This window comes from Heterocephalus glaber, unplaced genomic scaffold (genome assembly GCF_053883595.1).
Source record: "Heterocephalus glaber isolate CG9 unplaced genomic scaffold, H.glaber_assembly_v1.0 deba00001571, whole genome shotgun sequence".
NCBI classification, from domain to species: Eukaryota; Metazoa; Chordata; class Mammalia; order Rodentia; family Bathyergidae; genus Heterocephalus; species Heterocephalus glaber.
In genome coordinates this window covers 11,293,494-11,309,655 of record NW_028258356.1, presented here as the reverse complement: position 1 = coordinate 11,309,655, position 16,162 = coordinate 11,293,494, and the positions used below count along the sequence as shown (strand labels likewise).

Sequence of the window (16,162 nt, the reverse complement as noted above, 5' to 3'; positions counted from 1 at the left end):
CTTCCTCGCGCAAAGAGGACTGAGAAGGTGCTGTGGGAAAGGTGAGAAGACCAATGGCGGCGCTGGAATTGGAGCACATGCGCTGTGCTGTTCCTGCCCCCTGGCCTCTGCAGGCAGAGTGAAAAGCTAAAGACTGTATGCAGTAGAGACTGGATGCAGAAACAAGAGCACGCATCTGGTCTGATCTGCATAGGTGCATAGTAGGTACGCAGTAAGTCCCATTTACTACCCACCAATCATATTTCTACATCTTCACCATGGCTTTTGCTCATAATTTTTAAATTATGTCTGTAGATGCGCTGACTCATTACCATTTAATAGATCATAACTCCATTTCTTTGCATAACCTTCTATTTCCCTGGTTTCAGTGACCCCCATCAAGGTTCTAGCCTTTATTTCAACCTTTATGACCATTCGTTCTCAGTCTCATTCCTTGGTTGTTTTTGGTTTTTAGTTTTCTTTTCATTTCTGCATTTTGTTTTATTTTTGTTTTTCATTTTTTTATGACCACTAAACGTCAGAGGGCTTCTGTACTTAATCGTAGAACTTGTTTTCTTTTCATTGTCTATGTTATTCCCTGGCTATTCTCATTCTCATAGCATTATACTATGTCTATGTTAACAAGATATTTCTATCAGAGGCTTCTCTTCTTGCCACCAGACAAATATAAATGGCCATGTACTAATAATTTCACTCAGCTTTCCAGTTGACCATATTAACATGACCAGAATTGAATCATCTCTTTCTTACCCCACCCCAAAATATTCCTTTCTCTCCAAAGTTCTCATTCACCACCACGCGTTTGCTCATCAAATGCAGATATTCCCAAAACACTTTTTCACACGATTTCCAAGTTCTCTTGACTTTTCCTCTAAACTATATCGTGTACTACAACTTCTTCCACCTGCACTGTTACGAAAATTTCTCATTATATCACAATAGCATCTTGCCAATCTTTTTTGCTTATTATTTGACTTCCAGTCCATCTTATCAAAACCATTTTTACCACTCTCCATTACTCAAAACACACAAAGACATTCTCAGTCTATCAGTTCTCTGAACTGCACTATCCCTTCCTCCCACAAGTTTTGAGCACATATTGTTCTCTTTGTTTGGAAATGCTTTATTGGTTGACTCGTATTTATTGTTCAGATCATAACCTACACATCATTTACCTTGGAAATGACTGGAATATATGTTTCTGATGTAACAGATTCCATATAAGAAGAACTTAGAATTGTTCATTTGTTTATATTAGTATATACTTATGTCTAATTTAAATATTTGACATATTGATATTCATAATTCAAAAATCAAAAGATATATTAAAATTTATATTGAGAATTCTATTTCCCATCCCAGTCTCCATATGATCCATCTCCACCATTTATTTGTGCTATTTTACTAGCTTATTGTTTTACTCCTATATAAATGGGATTATATTTTCTTGTTTTGACCCATTTTTAATAAAAACTAGCAATCTACATGTGCTCTTCAATATTTCTATGCATACTTTATGTTACTGAAAATTTTAGAGATCGACAAATTCAACATTTAAATTTCTTTTTCATTCTTTTCCGCAATTGCATAACATTACATTATATGGATTAATAGAGTTTATTCAATTCTTATTGGTTTGGTTCTAGGCTTTACTAATACAAATAATGCTGCAATCAATAACCTTGCACAAGTGCCATTTTGTGTTAGAACAGGTGATTTTCTGGGATTTTATCATAGATAGTTTGGCAAATTCAAAACAACCCTGTAATATTTGTATACATGGCTATGTCTTCTCTAAGATTTCTATGGTTTTGTGTTATTCCCCAATGATATGCAAGAGTGCCTATCTTCCCTTGAAAAATAAAAATATCATTAAACTTCTGAATATTCGCTAGTAAAAGAGAAATTGTATTTCATTGCAGATTAAAAGTTAAGTACTTTTACGGCCAATTTTTGTCGTTATCATGTTGTTTTATTGAAGAATTTACTCATATTACTTGCTTTTCTTTGGGCAGTCAGTACATGGCCTATTTTTCTTTTTGTAATTTTTTTTCATTTTGGGGAGCTTATTATATATAGAAAGATTAGTTTTCATCTGTGATATATCATGTATCAGTGATATATCTTTAGCTTCTTCACATTTTCCTTTTGACTTTTTTCCCCCATGTAGAATTTCCTTCCAGTTTTTTTTTTTTTTTTTTGGCTAAACTTATTAATCTTTTTCTGTGGGCTTCTAGACATTGAGTCAGGATAGAATGGCCATCCCCACTTTGAGATTATAATGCATGACTCATTAAAGTCTGCTTTCTTCCTAGAATGCAAGTTGTATGAGAACAAGAACTATGTCTGTTTTGTTTTGCCTGTGTCTCCAGAGTTTAGAATAGTGATAGGTACATGGCAGGACCTCAATACATATTTGTTATATTTGCTAGGCTTTTATGAAGTTCCAGGAGAATGTTTCCACTTTCTCTACAAATAGAATTAAAGATCATTTAATATTTTAATTTAACAACAAATATTTCACAAAGTAGAAATAAAAATGGATGACAGTATACAACATTTATACTATATTTGAGGTACATAATGTTTTCTCTTAAGCAAAATGTTAATGTTTTATTTAAACAAAAATATTTAATTCAGTGTATGTGTTAACAAGAATCAAAGATATTCATATATTTACTTATATAGGAAATACACGTTAAACACAAACAAGATAAATCATTTTCTGTACAGTACACATAAGTAACCCTGGAGGTCCAAAATACTAGTAGGTTGCAATATTTCTGGGAAGTGTGATTTTAATGTAAAAGCACTAGTATGGAAAATCAGGTCACCTAGCTTCTTAGGACTCAAGCATTTGTTTTTTGATGTTATTTGAATGTTTTATTATCAATGTTGAACTTTTTTTTTTGGTATCGGGGGTCAACCTCGGGACTATTGTTGAAATTTTTTATATTTACAACTGCTCTAATTATAGCATTCTCTCTTTATTGAAGAATAAATTTTAATAACTAGTTACTCAAAATGAAAATTAATTTGGGAGTTTGCAAAGATCTTAATACACATTACTTCCAAATATCAGTAAGCTACTGTATTTAAAAACTGCAGTATCCCATTATAAAATTATTAATACATTCAGATAGTTTTACTTCACTCTTTATTGATAAAGCAACATTGATACCAAAGTAGCTCTTGACTTCAATGTTTGCTAATACGTCTTAAAAATCAGGTGTCATGAGATAGCAAGTAGCTACTTCAATGTTAAACAGTAATAACATATTTAACAGCAGTTTTAAAGGTATAAAAATAAATATTCAAGATCTGCCTCCTAAATTTACCAACTGAGGCTGTATTTCCCTGCTTCCTATTATTGGGATAACTATTTACGTGTATTTGGTATTTTTAAAAACACCTTCAACTTCAAATTTTTAATTCTATCTGATGCAAACTAAGAATGAATGATTCTATAATAGACACTTTACTACTCAAAATAAAACAACTAAGACTAGAATAAAACAGATCTAGAACTTAAGTCTGCCACCATAATCTCTTCTGTTGTTACAATGGGTGAATTAGTCCAAATCAGTCTGTTTCCCGAGTTATTGTTAAACCCACAAAATGAGAGTAATGTGCAGAAGCAACCCATCCACTCGAGTTCTAAGTAATCTAAAATTTTATAGCTCTATCATGTTTCTAAACACAAACCTCAATGGCTATCGAGCTGCCAATTTTTTTTCTTTCTTTTCTTTTCTTTTCTTCATTTTTTTTTTTTTTGTACCAGTAATCAAACTCAGGACTTTGTGTTTGTTTGCCAGGCAGGCGTGGAGCCCCTGAGCTAAATCCCTGGCCCAAGCTACCAAATTTTAACTGATCATATTTATCAACTAAGTAGCAGATATTAAAGAATACCTTAATTTGGACAGCAATGGCAGACTTTGGAAATCAAAAAATAAGCAGTCAGGAAAATTTAAGGAATTTCACAAAATAGTCTTTTTGATAAAAAATAGTTCCAGTTTTGTACCATGTTGCAATTCTACCAATATTACAGCTGAACAACTTAAAATCATTTGCTTCTCTAAAACAAAGCAATGAATCTAATTTGCCACCAAAGGCTATATGTTTTATGCCAACTGTAAAACTGTTATATTCCAGTTATCTAAAAACACATTATTAAATAGCATACACTGCCCAACTGCCTAAATAATAGTGACAAAGGTTCAATGTATTTGACATAATGATACTGTCAGAGCTCTTGGAGTTTGACAAGTTAATTCCACTGGCATGTGCAATCTATAGGTTCCTGGAGAGTGTACATAATTTCAGTGCCATTTCCAGAGCAATACAGAGGGACAGTTAAGTTTTGTACTCCATTTTCACGACAGCACTTGCAGAATCTTAGGTGACTTTCAACATTGATATTATATATGGTAGCTGATGGGCATTTTCCATCGCAAGAGGCAACATTTATCTGTAAGGGAAGAATAAAAAATGTCTTAAAATTTTAAAGAAAGAATATTATTTGATTCCACTAGCAAGTCAGATGAAAGGAAGACTATTTTACTTATCACCCTCATCCTCAATTTTCTGCATGGCATGTTAAAAGACTGTGGAAACTACTACATTGCATTTTAATTCACCTAAATCAAAGGGATGTACTGTGTTGATGTTCAACATAAAAATGCTGATATAGCTCAAAATATGAAATGCACAAACATAACTAAGCAAATACATTGAATATATTAACCAAAATCTAACAATTCTATTGCCTTCTGTGTTATGTCATGGTTTAAGTAGACTACACAATTATACTAGTCATAGTAAAGGGGGCAAAGCCTTAACTAGCACTGTTCATGTTGAGTGAAACTGCATAGTTAAGAAAACAGGTAGTCATTATGTTTAGATTTAATTTCCATCTCTCTGATTGCAATTATCATTAAGGACAGTTTATTATTTATGCTTAGAATAATTCATACTTCTTCAGAAACAGAATATTATAATATTATAATGTGAGAGTATTCTCAAAGTTAAATACTGTATGTTGGCATATAAATTTGTTAGCACTATGTGTTGGTGGCATATACATCTGGAAAGACACATGCTTTTCATGTAACAAATGATATTTTTCCACTTACAGAGCTTTGGCTTACACAGTCCTGTTTCCTTATAATTGATTTAATGATCACCTTCTGGCATAGTCTTTCTTCTCTTTTGCCTAAAAAAATATAGAATGTTTTACTCATTGAAAGACACAGCTAAATTTGTTCCTTGATTATAAATGTGAATATATTTAAATTTGAAAGCTGATATATATAAATATAACCCAGTATTAAAATATATTTAATACTCTATTCCTATATATTTTATAAACAATATTCATTATCTTCTAAATAGATTCTTACAGTTCGTAGCTTAAACTTATTAATTTGCACTTTTTCTTATTGTCATAGAATAATTATCATTATCATAAGCCAAGACTATTTCATTCATGTAATAATGCTAACATTAATCTGTGTGTGGTGCACATGTGCATATAAAATAATCTTTTGAATGAAACAGTATGTATAAGAAAATATATAATACTATATAAAATAATTAATGTATAAGTACATATGGACATCAGTTTTAAAACAAAAATATGGAATAGTTCTACAATGAAGTACTACTCAGCCGTAAAGAAGGATAAAGTCGAGCTATTTGCAGGAAAATGAATGGATCTTGAGACCATAATGCTAAGTGAAAAAAAAAAGATATAAAATGTAAAATGTCACATAGTTTCTCCAATATGAGAAACTCAAAATATAAATAATTTTGGGCGAGGGATTTAGCTCAGTGGTTCCACTTCCTGCCTCACAAGTGCAAGGTCCTGAGTTCAATCCCCAGTACCTAATAATAATAATAATAATAATAATAATAATAATTTAGTGACTTTTGGGGGGTGTACTGAGAATCAAACTCAGGACCTTGTGTTTCCCAGATAGTCGCAGGGTCACTGAGCTAAACCTACGCCCCTCAAAATATAAATAATTTAAAGGGCAAAATACAGAAAAAAAAGAGATATGAAACACAGAAGTAGACTTTGGAGATGAGAAGAGGATCCAGAATAGAAAGGAGAAGATAGAGGAGAAGGAGGAGTAAAAATGATCAAGATGTGATATGTATATATACCAATTTCCCAAGATGCTGTAATTATTATGTATTGGAAACGTATACTAACAAAAAATAAAAATCAAGATTTTTAAAGTCATATGATCACACTATATATTAATATAACATAATGAAAAAATGCAATTGCAATATTTATCAACCATATTGAAACATATGGATAATTATACTTGATTTTATGGTCCTGCAATCCCCTTTTATGATTTCAAATGAAAACTCTTTGTAATCATTTACAATACAGAAATATGCATCTGTGCGTGAAAGATTATCACTTGATAACACAACTAAGAAAACATATTTTACATTGTATGATAGTGGATGTACTTGCTAAGTCAGAATCCAAAAAATCAGGTCCTTAACTCATTCTGCTACTAACTTGGTTTTTCACATTAGGAAAGTCATTGAATCATTCTGTTGAGTTGCCTTGTTTACAAAAGGGTGGAATTATGTTTCCAATTTTCAAATTAGTCAGGTAATACTTATTTAAAATAAATGCTTATATGAAATCTTAACATGTGAAGTGGATACAGGTTGTTACTCTGTTTGAAAAGGAGATTGGTAGCTAAGATACTTGAAATATGACCTCCAATTGTTAAATCCAAGGTCACATCTCAGTTTTCATCCTGTGTGACTTCTCAGCAGCATTTGATCCAGTCCACCACTCTGTATTCCATAGTTCACTTGGCTCCTCCTCAGTCTCCTAGGCTGGTTTGTCCTCTTTTCTATGATTGCTCTACTTTAGCATGGCCCATAAAGAGTGCGATCTGTGGAGCACAGGCTGTTTTGTGCCTTATGGTGCTTTCATCCAATAATTAATTACCTCATTAGCCCATCTATTTCTATGCAAGGCCAAGAAGAAAAAATAGTCAAGACTCTACAATGACCTGTAAGGCTGGACCTCTCTTTTCTATCACTTTCCCTCCCTCATGCCCTGTGCTATAGCCACACTTTGTGATGTCTTCTACTTTGAACTCTTCTCACTGCCTAGATGGCTCCTCCAGGACAGTGAGACTCCACTCAAATGACTCCTCATCACAGAGATGGTCTCTAAGCCCACACTTAAATTAGCAACCCAGCTAATATCACTCTCCATCTCTTTTATTTGGTGCTATTTTTCTTTATACTTCTTATCACTACCTAACACATCAGTATATATTTATGTCATTCTTTCCCTTTTCTTGATAGTAAGCACTATGCATGTATATATTACTTCATTCACTGTTACACTCCCAGTACCTACAGGGATATCTGGGATATGTAGGCATCAAACAAAATCTGTATGATAAATCAGTTCATTCCCAGAATAAAAATTGGACAGCATTCATTTATTCTTAGGTGAATTTCTTTTACCAAGAGGCATTTCCTATTCATCTCTCAGAAACTTAATTGCAACATACTGTGTACAGCGCCTGTGATAGTATCCAACCCCCACAATCTCTCCAACAGCTTCATGTCCCAGACCGCAGAAAATGACTCCCTAACATCAAAGCAGAAATGACTTCACATCTTTGCTTGTCAGATGGATTGATTGTTCTGCAGCTTCCAAAATTTGGAAGAATTTCAAGATCCTGGGGTCAGGAAACTGACAAGCATAAATCTATTATTGACTAATGAGATAAATTTCTTAAGACTCTTCACCTCCTCATCTGTGCAGGAAGCCCTACCTCCCTCCCAGAATTGCTGTGAGGATTACTGTGGCACTGCCTACAAGTCTTAAGAGTGTCATTGTGTGACAAGAATAAATGGTGGTTCATCAGACTAGTTACACAGATCTTCCCCTGTCTGCTCTCACATAACCTAACTGCACTCACTTGTCTAATGACTAACATGGGGTTTTAAAACCCAGACTTTTAATATGCAACCTGACTCTCACACATGTGCTTGCATCTCACACTAGACTCAGAGGAAGCAGAAAGAGAAAAAAAGTGATATTATAAAACTATAAACTAAAAGGGCCAGGGATGTAGCCCAGTGGCATTGCACCTACCTGGCAGGTGCAAGGTCCTGAGTTCTATCCCCTGGTAAGGGAAAAAACAAAAACAACAACAACAACAACTATAGGCCAGAGGCCCACCATTCCATCGGGGTGAGTGCTTGCACATCCCGGGGAGCAGCTGTGTGGCCCAGACCAGTGAGGCTGCCGGAGGATCCCAGCCAGGGCTCCACCAGACCCCAGAGGTTCAGGCACACACCCCCAGGCCAGGAGCCTGCCCAGAGAGGAGCTGCACCTGCATGTGGGCTCCCACCAAAGGCCCACCACTTCATCCTTAAGTGCAAGCAGATCCCAGGGAGCACCTGTGTAGCTAGGACCAGAGTGGCTGTGGGTGGATCCCAGGCGGGGCTCCACCTCGACACCAGAGGCTTGGCCACACGCACCCAAGCCAAAGGCCCGCCCAGAAGGCATATGCTCAGGCACACAGGGTTCAGCCAGAGGCTCAAGATACCATCACCCAGAGTCAGGGACTGAGAAGAGCTGTACAGGCACACAAGCAACACCCAGAGGCTCACCCCGATACCACTGATAAGTGTGAGGAGACCCTAGCCAAAGCCTGTGCAGACAACAGAAACTGGGGTAAAGAGCCCCCAACCAAAGGTAATAGCTACATAGAGGCCCCAGCAAGAGGCATGCCTAGATACCATCCCAAGTGTGCTCAGGCCCCAGCCAGAAGCCTGCCCAGACAACAGGCCAGCTCAGGGATCTAGAAGGCTACCACTCTGAACCAAGAAATTGGTGTACTGGTGAGCAGCACAGTAAAGGCTGCTCCATTGCCTGCTGAGAATTCAAGACCACTGGGTGAACAAAAAAAGTCACCTCAATAAAGACACAACAGCCTGCATCTGTTGAAATGAGAAGACACGTAAATAAGTCCCAAAACCAGACTTCATGATCACCTAAGGGAACCCCAAAGGGCAACAAGTTGGAAAAATCTGATACTCAGCCACCTGGACTCCCTGAACCGCCAACTAAAGGAGACCTGGAAAAAATGAAATCAGAAATAATTTCTCAGATAACAGCAGAGATTATACCCATCATACAAGACATGATTAATAAATCTAGAGCTGACACAGAAAAAAAAATAGAGGAGCTGAGGAATATGATGGAATCCCAACATAGGAAACAAATGAAATCCATAAAACAGATGCAGATTTCCAGAAGATTAAAAACTCCATTGAAAGTCTATGCCTCAGAATGAGCCAATGCGAGGACAGAATTTCAGATATAGAACATAAGATTGCAATTAGTGACCAGGAAAAGAAAAATTGCTTCAAAATTGTAAGGGAACACAAGAAATCAATCCAGCAGCTGCTAGACAATGCAAAGAAGAATAACATAAGACTGATTGGAGTCAAAGAAGAAACAGGAGAGAGTGCAGATGACATAAAAAAAAAAAAAACCTGTTCACAGAAGTGACAGTAGAAAACTTCCCAAGCAGGGGAAAAGAATTTGACATAGAGATAAGTGAGGCAAATAGGACTCCAGCCCTGATTAAAAAAAAAATCTACATATAGGCATATAATAGTTAAGATTCCAGAAACCCAACAGAAGAACAAAATTCTACAAGCAGTTAGAGAAAAGAAACAAATCACATACAAAAGAAAGCCCATCAGAATCACAGCAGACTTCTCAACACAAACCATCAAGGCAAGAAGAGCAAGGAGCGATGTATTTCAAGCTCTAAAGGAAAACAACCTCCAACCCAGATTGATGTACCCTGAAAAACTATCTTTCAAAATGGATGGAGAAATAAGATACTTTCATGACAAAGAGCACTTTAAGAACTTCACAAATACCAAACAAGCACTCCAAAAATTTTTAAACAATATCCTAGGAAAAGACAAGGAGGATGACAACTCCAGGAAGCCCAGCAGAATGAATCCATTGGGCGCAAGACATTAAATGCAAAGGGGGAGAATCCAACAAAAAGAAAAAGTCATGACAAGGATAAGTCAATACATATCAGTTATAACCATCAATGTTAATCAATTCACCAATCAAAAGAAATAGACTGGCAGAATGGGTCAAGAAGCAAGATCCAACAATATACTGTGTACAAGAAACACACTTAATTCAATAAGAAACTCATAGACTTAAAGGGTGGAAAACAATACTCCATGCAACAGGAACCTGAAAAAAAGCAGGAGTAGCTATCCTCTTGGCAGATCAAGTGGATTTCAAACCCACACTGATTAAGAGAGACAAAGAAGGACACCACATCCTTGTAAAGGGAACAACCCAAGAGGAAGAGATGACAATCATTAATATATATGCACTAAACACTAGTGCGCCAAACTATATAAAACAAATACTAGCAGACATGAAAAACCATATAAGCACTAATACAATAGTAGCGGGGGACCTCAATACCCCACTGTCACAAATAGATGGATTTGGGGCTGGTGATTTAGCTCAGTGTTTCCGCTGCCTGCCTCACAAGCGGAAGGACCCGGGTTCGATCCCTGGTACCAAAAAAAATAGATAGATTCATGAGACAAAAAACAAGCAATGAAATACTAGAATGCAAACTCTTGAACAAATGGACTTAACAGATGTTTACAGAGTGTTTCACCCCCACAAAATCAGAATACACAGTCTTCTTAGCTGCACATAGGTCATTCTCCAAAATAGACCACATACTCGCTCATAGAACATATTTAGGTAAGCGCAAAGGAATTGAAGTTATCCCCTGTATATTATCAGACCATAGTGCAATGAAATTGGAGATTAATAGCAAAAGAAACTGCAAAAATTTAATAATCACATGGAAATTGAACAACACACTTCTGAATAACCAATGAGTCACAGATGAAATTAAAGAAGAAAACAGAAAATTCCTTCAATTAAATAACAATGAGAATACAACATATTGGAATCTATGGGACACAATGAAAGCAGGCTTACAAGGGAAATTCATAGCAGTGAATACACATATTAGGAAAACGGGGAGCCCAATTAAACAACCTGATGCTGAACATCAAGCTTCTAGAAAAAGAAGAGCAGGACAAACCCAAAGCTCATACAATGGAGGAAATTATAAAGATCAGAGCAAAAATCAATGCAATGGACACTAAGAGAATGATACAGAAAATCAATGAAGCCAAGAGTTGGTTCTTGGAAAGAATAAACAAAATTGATAAACTCCTTGCCAACCTTATCAGAAAAAGGAAAGAAATAGCCCAAATCCATGCAATTAGAAATGAAAAGGATGAAATTACAATAGACCCAGCAGAAATCCAGAGGATTATCAATACCTACTTCCAGAACCTACATGCAAATAAGAAGAAAAACACAGAAGAAATGGACAGATTCTTAGATACATATGAATTACCAAAGTTGAATGAAGAAGACCTAAAAATTCTAAACAACCCAATATCAATCAATGAAATTAAAAATGCAATTAAAAACTTACCAACTAAGAAAAGCCCGAGTCCTGATGGCTTCACTGCTGAATTTTACAAGACATTTAGAGACAAACTACTGCCACTCCTGTTTCAACTCTTCAATGAAATTGAAAGGGAAGCAATACTCCCAAATTCATTCCTGGAAGCAAGCATCACCTTGATCCCCAAAGCAGAGAAAGACCCAATCAAAAAAGAGAACTATAGGCCAATCTCACCAATGAACATAGATGCAAAAATCCTTAATAAGATACTGGAAAATAGTATGCAGAAGATCATTAAGAAGATCATACACCCTGACCAAGTGGGATTCACCCCAAAGATGCAGGGATGGTTCAACATACGCAAATCAATCAGTGTAATACACTATATCAATAGAGCCAAGGACAAAAACATATGATCATCTCCATAGATGCAGAAAAGGCATTTGACAAAATCCAACATGCATTTATGATAAAAACCCTGCAAAAAATTGGAATAGACGGTCTCTACCTCAATCTGATAAAAGCCATCTATGAAAAACCAACAGCCAATATCATACTAAATGGTCAGAAACTGAAATCCTTCACACTAAAATCAGGAACAAGACAAGGATGTCCACTATCAACACTCTTGTTCAATATAGTTTGGAAACATTAGCCACAGCAATTGGACAAGAGAAAGAAATAAAAGCAATAAAGACAGGAAGTGAAGAAGTCAAATTGTCATTATTTACCGGTGCCATGATACTCTACATAGAAGACCCAAAGAACTCTACCAAAAGTCTTCTAGACTTAGTAACCAAATTCAGTAAAGTAGCTGGATACAAGGTCAACACACAAAAATCAATAGCTTTTCTGTACACAAAAAACAGACTCACTGAGAGAGAAATGGGGCAATCAATTCCTTTTACAGTAGCATTCAAAAAATTGAAACACCTAGGAATCAACCTAACAAAAAAAAAAATCAAAGACCTCTACTCTGAAAACTATAGCACTCTGAAAAAAGAGATTGAAGATGATACCAGACAATGGAAAGACATCCCCTGTTCCTGTGCAGGAAGAATTAACATAATGAAATGGCCATACTTCCAAAACTGCTCTATAGATTCAGTGGAATCCCAATTGAAATCCCAGCAGCATACTTCACAGGCTTGGAGAAAACAATCCAAAAATTCATTTGGAACAAGAAGAGACCTAGAATAGCTGAAGCAATACTAGGCAATAAAGATAAGGTAGGGGGTATCACAATCCCCAACTTGATACAATGCTACTGTGATAAAAACAGCATGGTATAAGCAAAGAAACAGACCTGAGGACCAGTGAAACAGATTCGAAGATGCACAAACAACTCCACACACACTCAGCCACCTCATCTTTGACAAAGGAGCCAAACACCCTCGCTGGAGGAAAGATAGTCTCTTTAATAAATGGTGCTGGAAAAATTGGGCTTCAACTTGCCAAAGATTAAAACCAGACCTATCTCTCTCACCATGAACTAAACTAAAATCAAAATGGATTAAAGATCTAAATATTAAAACAGAAACATTAAACTGGCTGGAAGAGAGGTTAGGAAGGACTCTTGAAGACACTGGTGTAGGAAAAGATTTTATGAACAAAACTTCAGTGGCCGTGAACTAGCACAAACAGTCAATAAGTGGGATCTCTTCTTACTAAAAAGTTTCCACACAACAATAGAAACCATCAACAGTGTGAAGAGACAACCCACAATATGGGAAAAAATTTTCACCAGCTGTCCCTCAGACAAAGGTCTACTATCTAGAATACATAAAGAACTTACAAAAAATCAGACCTCCCAAATTTAAAGACCCAATCCGAAAATGGGCATCTGAAATGAACAGACATTTCTCAGACAAAGAAATAGAAATAGCAATAAACATATGAAAAATGTTCAACATCACTGGTCAATTGAGAGATACAAATGAAAACAACACTGAGAATCCACCTCACGCCAGAAAGAGTGACTTCCATCATGAAATCAACCAATAACAAATGCTGGCAGGGCTGTGGGGAAAGAGGAACCCTACTCCACTGCTGGTGGGAGTGTAGACTGGTGCAACCACTGTGGAAATCAGTATGGAGATACCTCAAAGAACTAGGACTGGAAGTCCCATTTGACCCAGCTATTTCCCTGCTGGGGATCTTCCCCAAAGAATTAAAAGAATCATACCACAGTGATATATGTGCACCCATGTTCATAGCAGCACAATTCGTGATAGCTAAAACTTGGAAACAACCCAATTGCCCATCAACTGAAGACTGGATAAAGAAAATGTGGGTTTTTTATAAAATGGAGTATTAGTCAGCCATAAAGAATGAGAAATTAGATACATTTATAGCTAAATGGATGCACGCTGAAGCTATACTCTTAAGTGAAATAGAACACACATGTGTAAATATTGAATAGTTTCTCTAGTGTGAGAAACTGAAAGTGTAAATAAGGACTAAAAGGTATAATAGATAATGTGAAATAGGAAGAAAAGGGCCAAAGGGGAAGGGGAAATGGGAGGGGTATAGGAAAAGAAAGAAGGGAATGGAATTAATATGAGAGAAAGAAAAAATGGAAACAAAGTCTTTGTAGATAGGGAGGGTTGGAGGGGTTGAAGGGAGGGCAGGGGAATGGGGAAAAAATAAGAACCAAGAGAGATTATGTAAAGGTGCAAATTTCCAATGATGAATGTCATTATATTGTATGCCTTACATGTACCAATATAATTAATAAAAAACCTATAGACTTCTTTAGATTCTAGAGTTAAATTTCACTCTTTTAGTTTGTGATACAATGATTATTTGATACACATTAGTTTACATTTGTAAAGATATGAATGAAAATTTGTTTATTTGTAATGATCATAGACATTTTAACTAGTATACATCTAAGATCACCAGTAATTAAAATGCATAAGTGATATTATACTATGTATCCATAAAACCAAAGCAATGTAACTCTTATCAGTTGAATTGTACTCTCCAAAATTACTTGTATTTATGTACTTTGGAAAATTAGAATTTGACTTTATTTGGAAACAAGGTCTTTACAGAGGTAATCAAGTGAAAATGACATCATTATATGGGCTCTAATCCAATATGACTGCTGTCCTTATAAAAGGGGAACATTTAAAGGCAGCCGCACATACAGGAAGAACACCATATGAACATACAACCATCTATAGCTTTAATTGTAAACCAGCTGCCAACATCTTTGCTCTGGATTTCTAGCCTCCAGATCTGTAACAAGAAATTTCCTTAAGCTACTCACTTACAGTACTTTGTTTCAGCTGCCCTAGAAATTAATACAATGACAAATTAGATATCAAGCTATGTTATACTGATCCGTTTTCTTTGTTTTTAGTATACACATGTGTTTAATTTGGCTTTTCACATATCATGTCATTATAGCCCAGAATCACCAGTCACAAGAGCTTTGACTTAGACAAATTACCTAACCACTCTACAGTGAACACCAGGGTACTTTCAGGACATATTTTATTGGATTTATGAGGAATAAATATTTACAGCAAACTTTGGAGATGCCCTGATTTAGAAGCTGTTATCGGTTCAAGGGTATATAGATATCATAATTATGTTGTATCATTATTTTAATACACTGTATCAATTCCCAGTACCAGAAAACAAACAAATAAACAAATATATTTTAATATTCTATTCAATAAGAATAGACAGTTCTAAATTGATAAAACTATTCTCACATATTAAAGAGAGAATCTAACTCTTCGAGCAGATCAAAAATCTCATTTGTGAATATGACAATTTTTAATCTAAAAACCCAGGCCTATATTATGCATTATTAACCTGAAAAATGTTATGCCCTTTTTCCTAAAAGCATCTCTAATGTTTAAATTATTGTCTATGCCAATTTTCCAAAAACTCCTATTTTTATATTGCAAAAAATTCAAGCAGATTTTTAAAAAATAAAATTAGTTATATAAATATGCCTCTATTCTATTTCAGTCTTTAAAATTATTTAAAAATCACTATGCAATAAAATTTATAATTCCAAACTATAAAATATATGCACACAGCTTTAACTATCAAAATTACCATGAGAACTTTTACATTTAGGACTTAAACGCAATTCACTAAAATAGTATTTTTCAAAAGTACAGAATCATAGACTTGCTCAAAATAGTTTGGAAAGCATTGTAATCTATATGTCCTTAGGGACCGGGGATTTAGCTTAGTGGTTCTGCTGCCTGCCTCGCAAGCGCAAGGACCCGAGTTCTATCCCCGGTACCAAAAAAAAAAAAAAAAACCTGTATGTCCTTATTGGATGTTCACTGTCATTGTCACCATAACCTCAGCTTTAAGTAGTTCAGGATGTCCCAAGATTTTTGACATTAGTACACTTATAAACATAAAATCTATTAAAATCCTACCTAATAGCTACTGAGAAATGCCACAGTAAATTTCTAATAATGAAATTAAAATTTATCTAAATTAAAAGTATTTTATGTACACTACAGAAGACAAAGAATAAATCACAAAGTTATCAACCATACAGCACAAAAACACTTAAATAATGTGCTTTATAAAATATATTTCCCTTTGCATCACAGAAATGGGATCTTAAAAGAAAACCATAA

General features: G+C 35.3%; 1 protein-coding gene across 1 annotated transcript in view; it reads right to left on the bottom strand.

Annotated features, from left to right (window-relative positions):
- Nucleotides 1–2,522: 2,522 nt before the first annotated feature.
- The window catches only part of LOC101699433 (otogelin-like protein), a 147,924-nt gene continuing 134,284 nt past the window's right edge, over nt 2,523–16,162 (bottom strand). Inside the window, exons 55-56 of the mRNA XM_087192482.1 lie at nt 5,133–5,212; nt 2,523–4,468 (exon numbers count right to left, since the gene is read on the bottom strand). Coding sequence (XP_087048608.1) covers nt 4,268–4,468; nt 5,133–5,212 — 281 coding nt within the window. The 3' untranslated portion in view covers nt 2,523–4,267. The remainder of the gene's footprint in view (nt 4,469–5,132; nt 5,213–16,162) is intronic.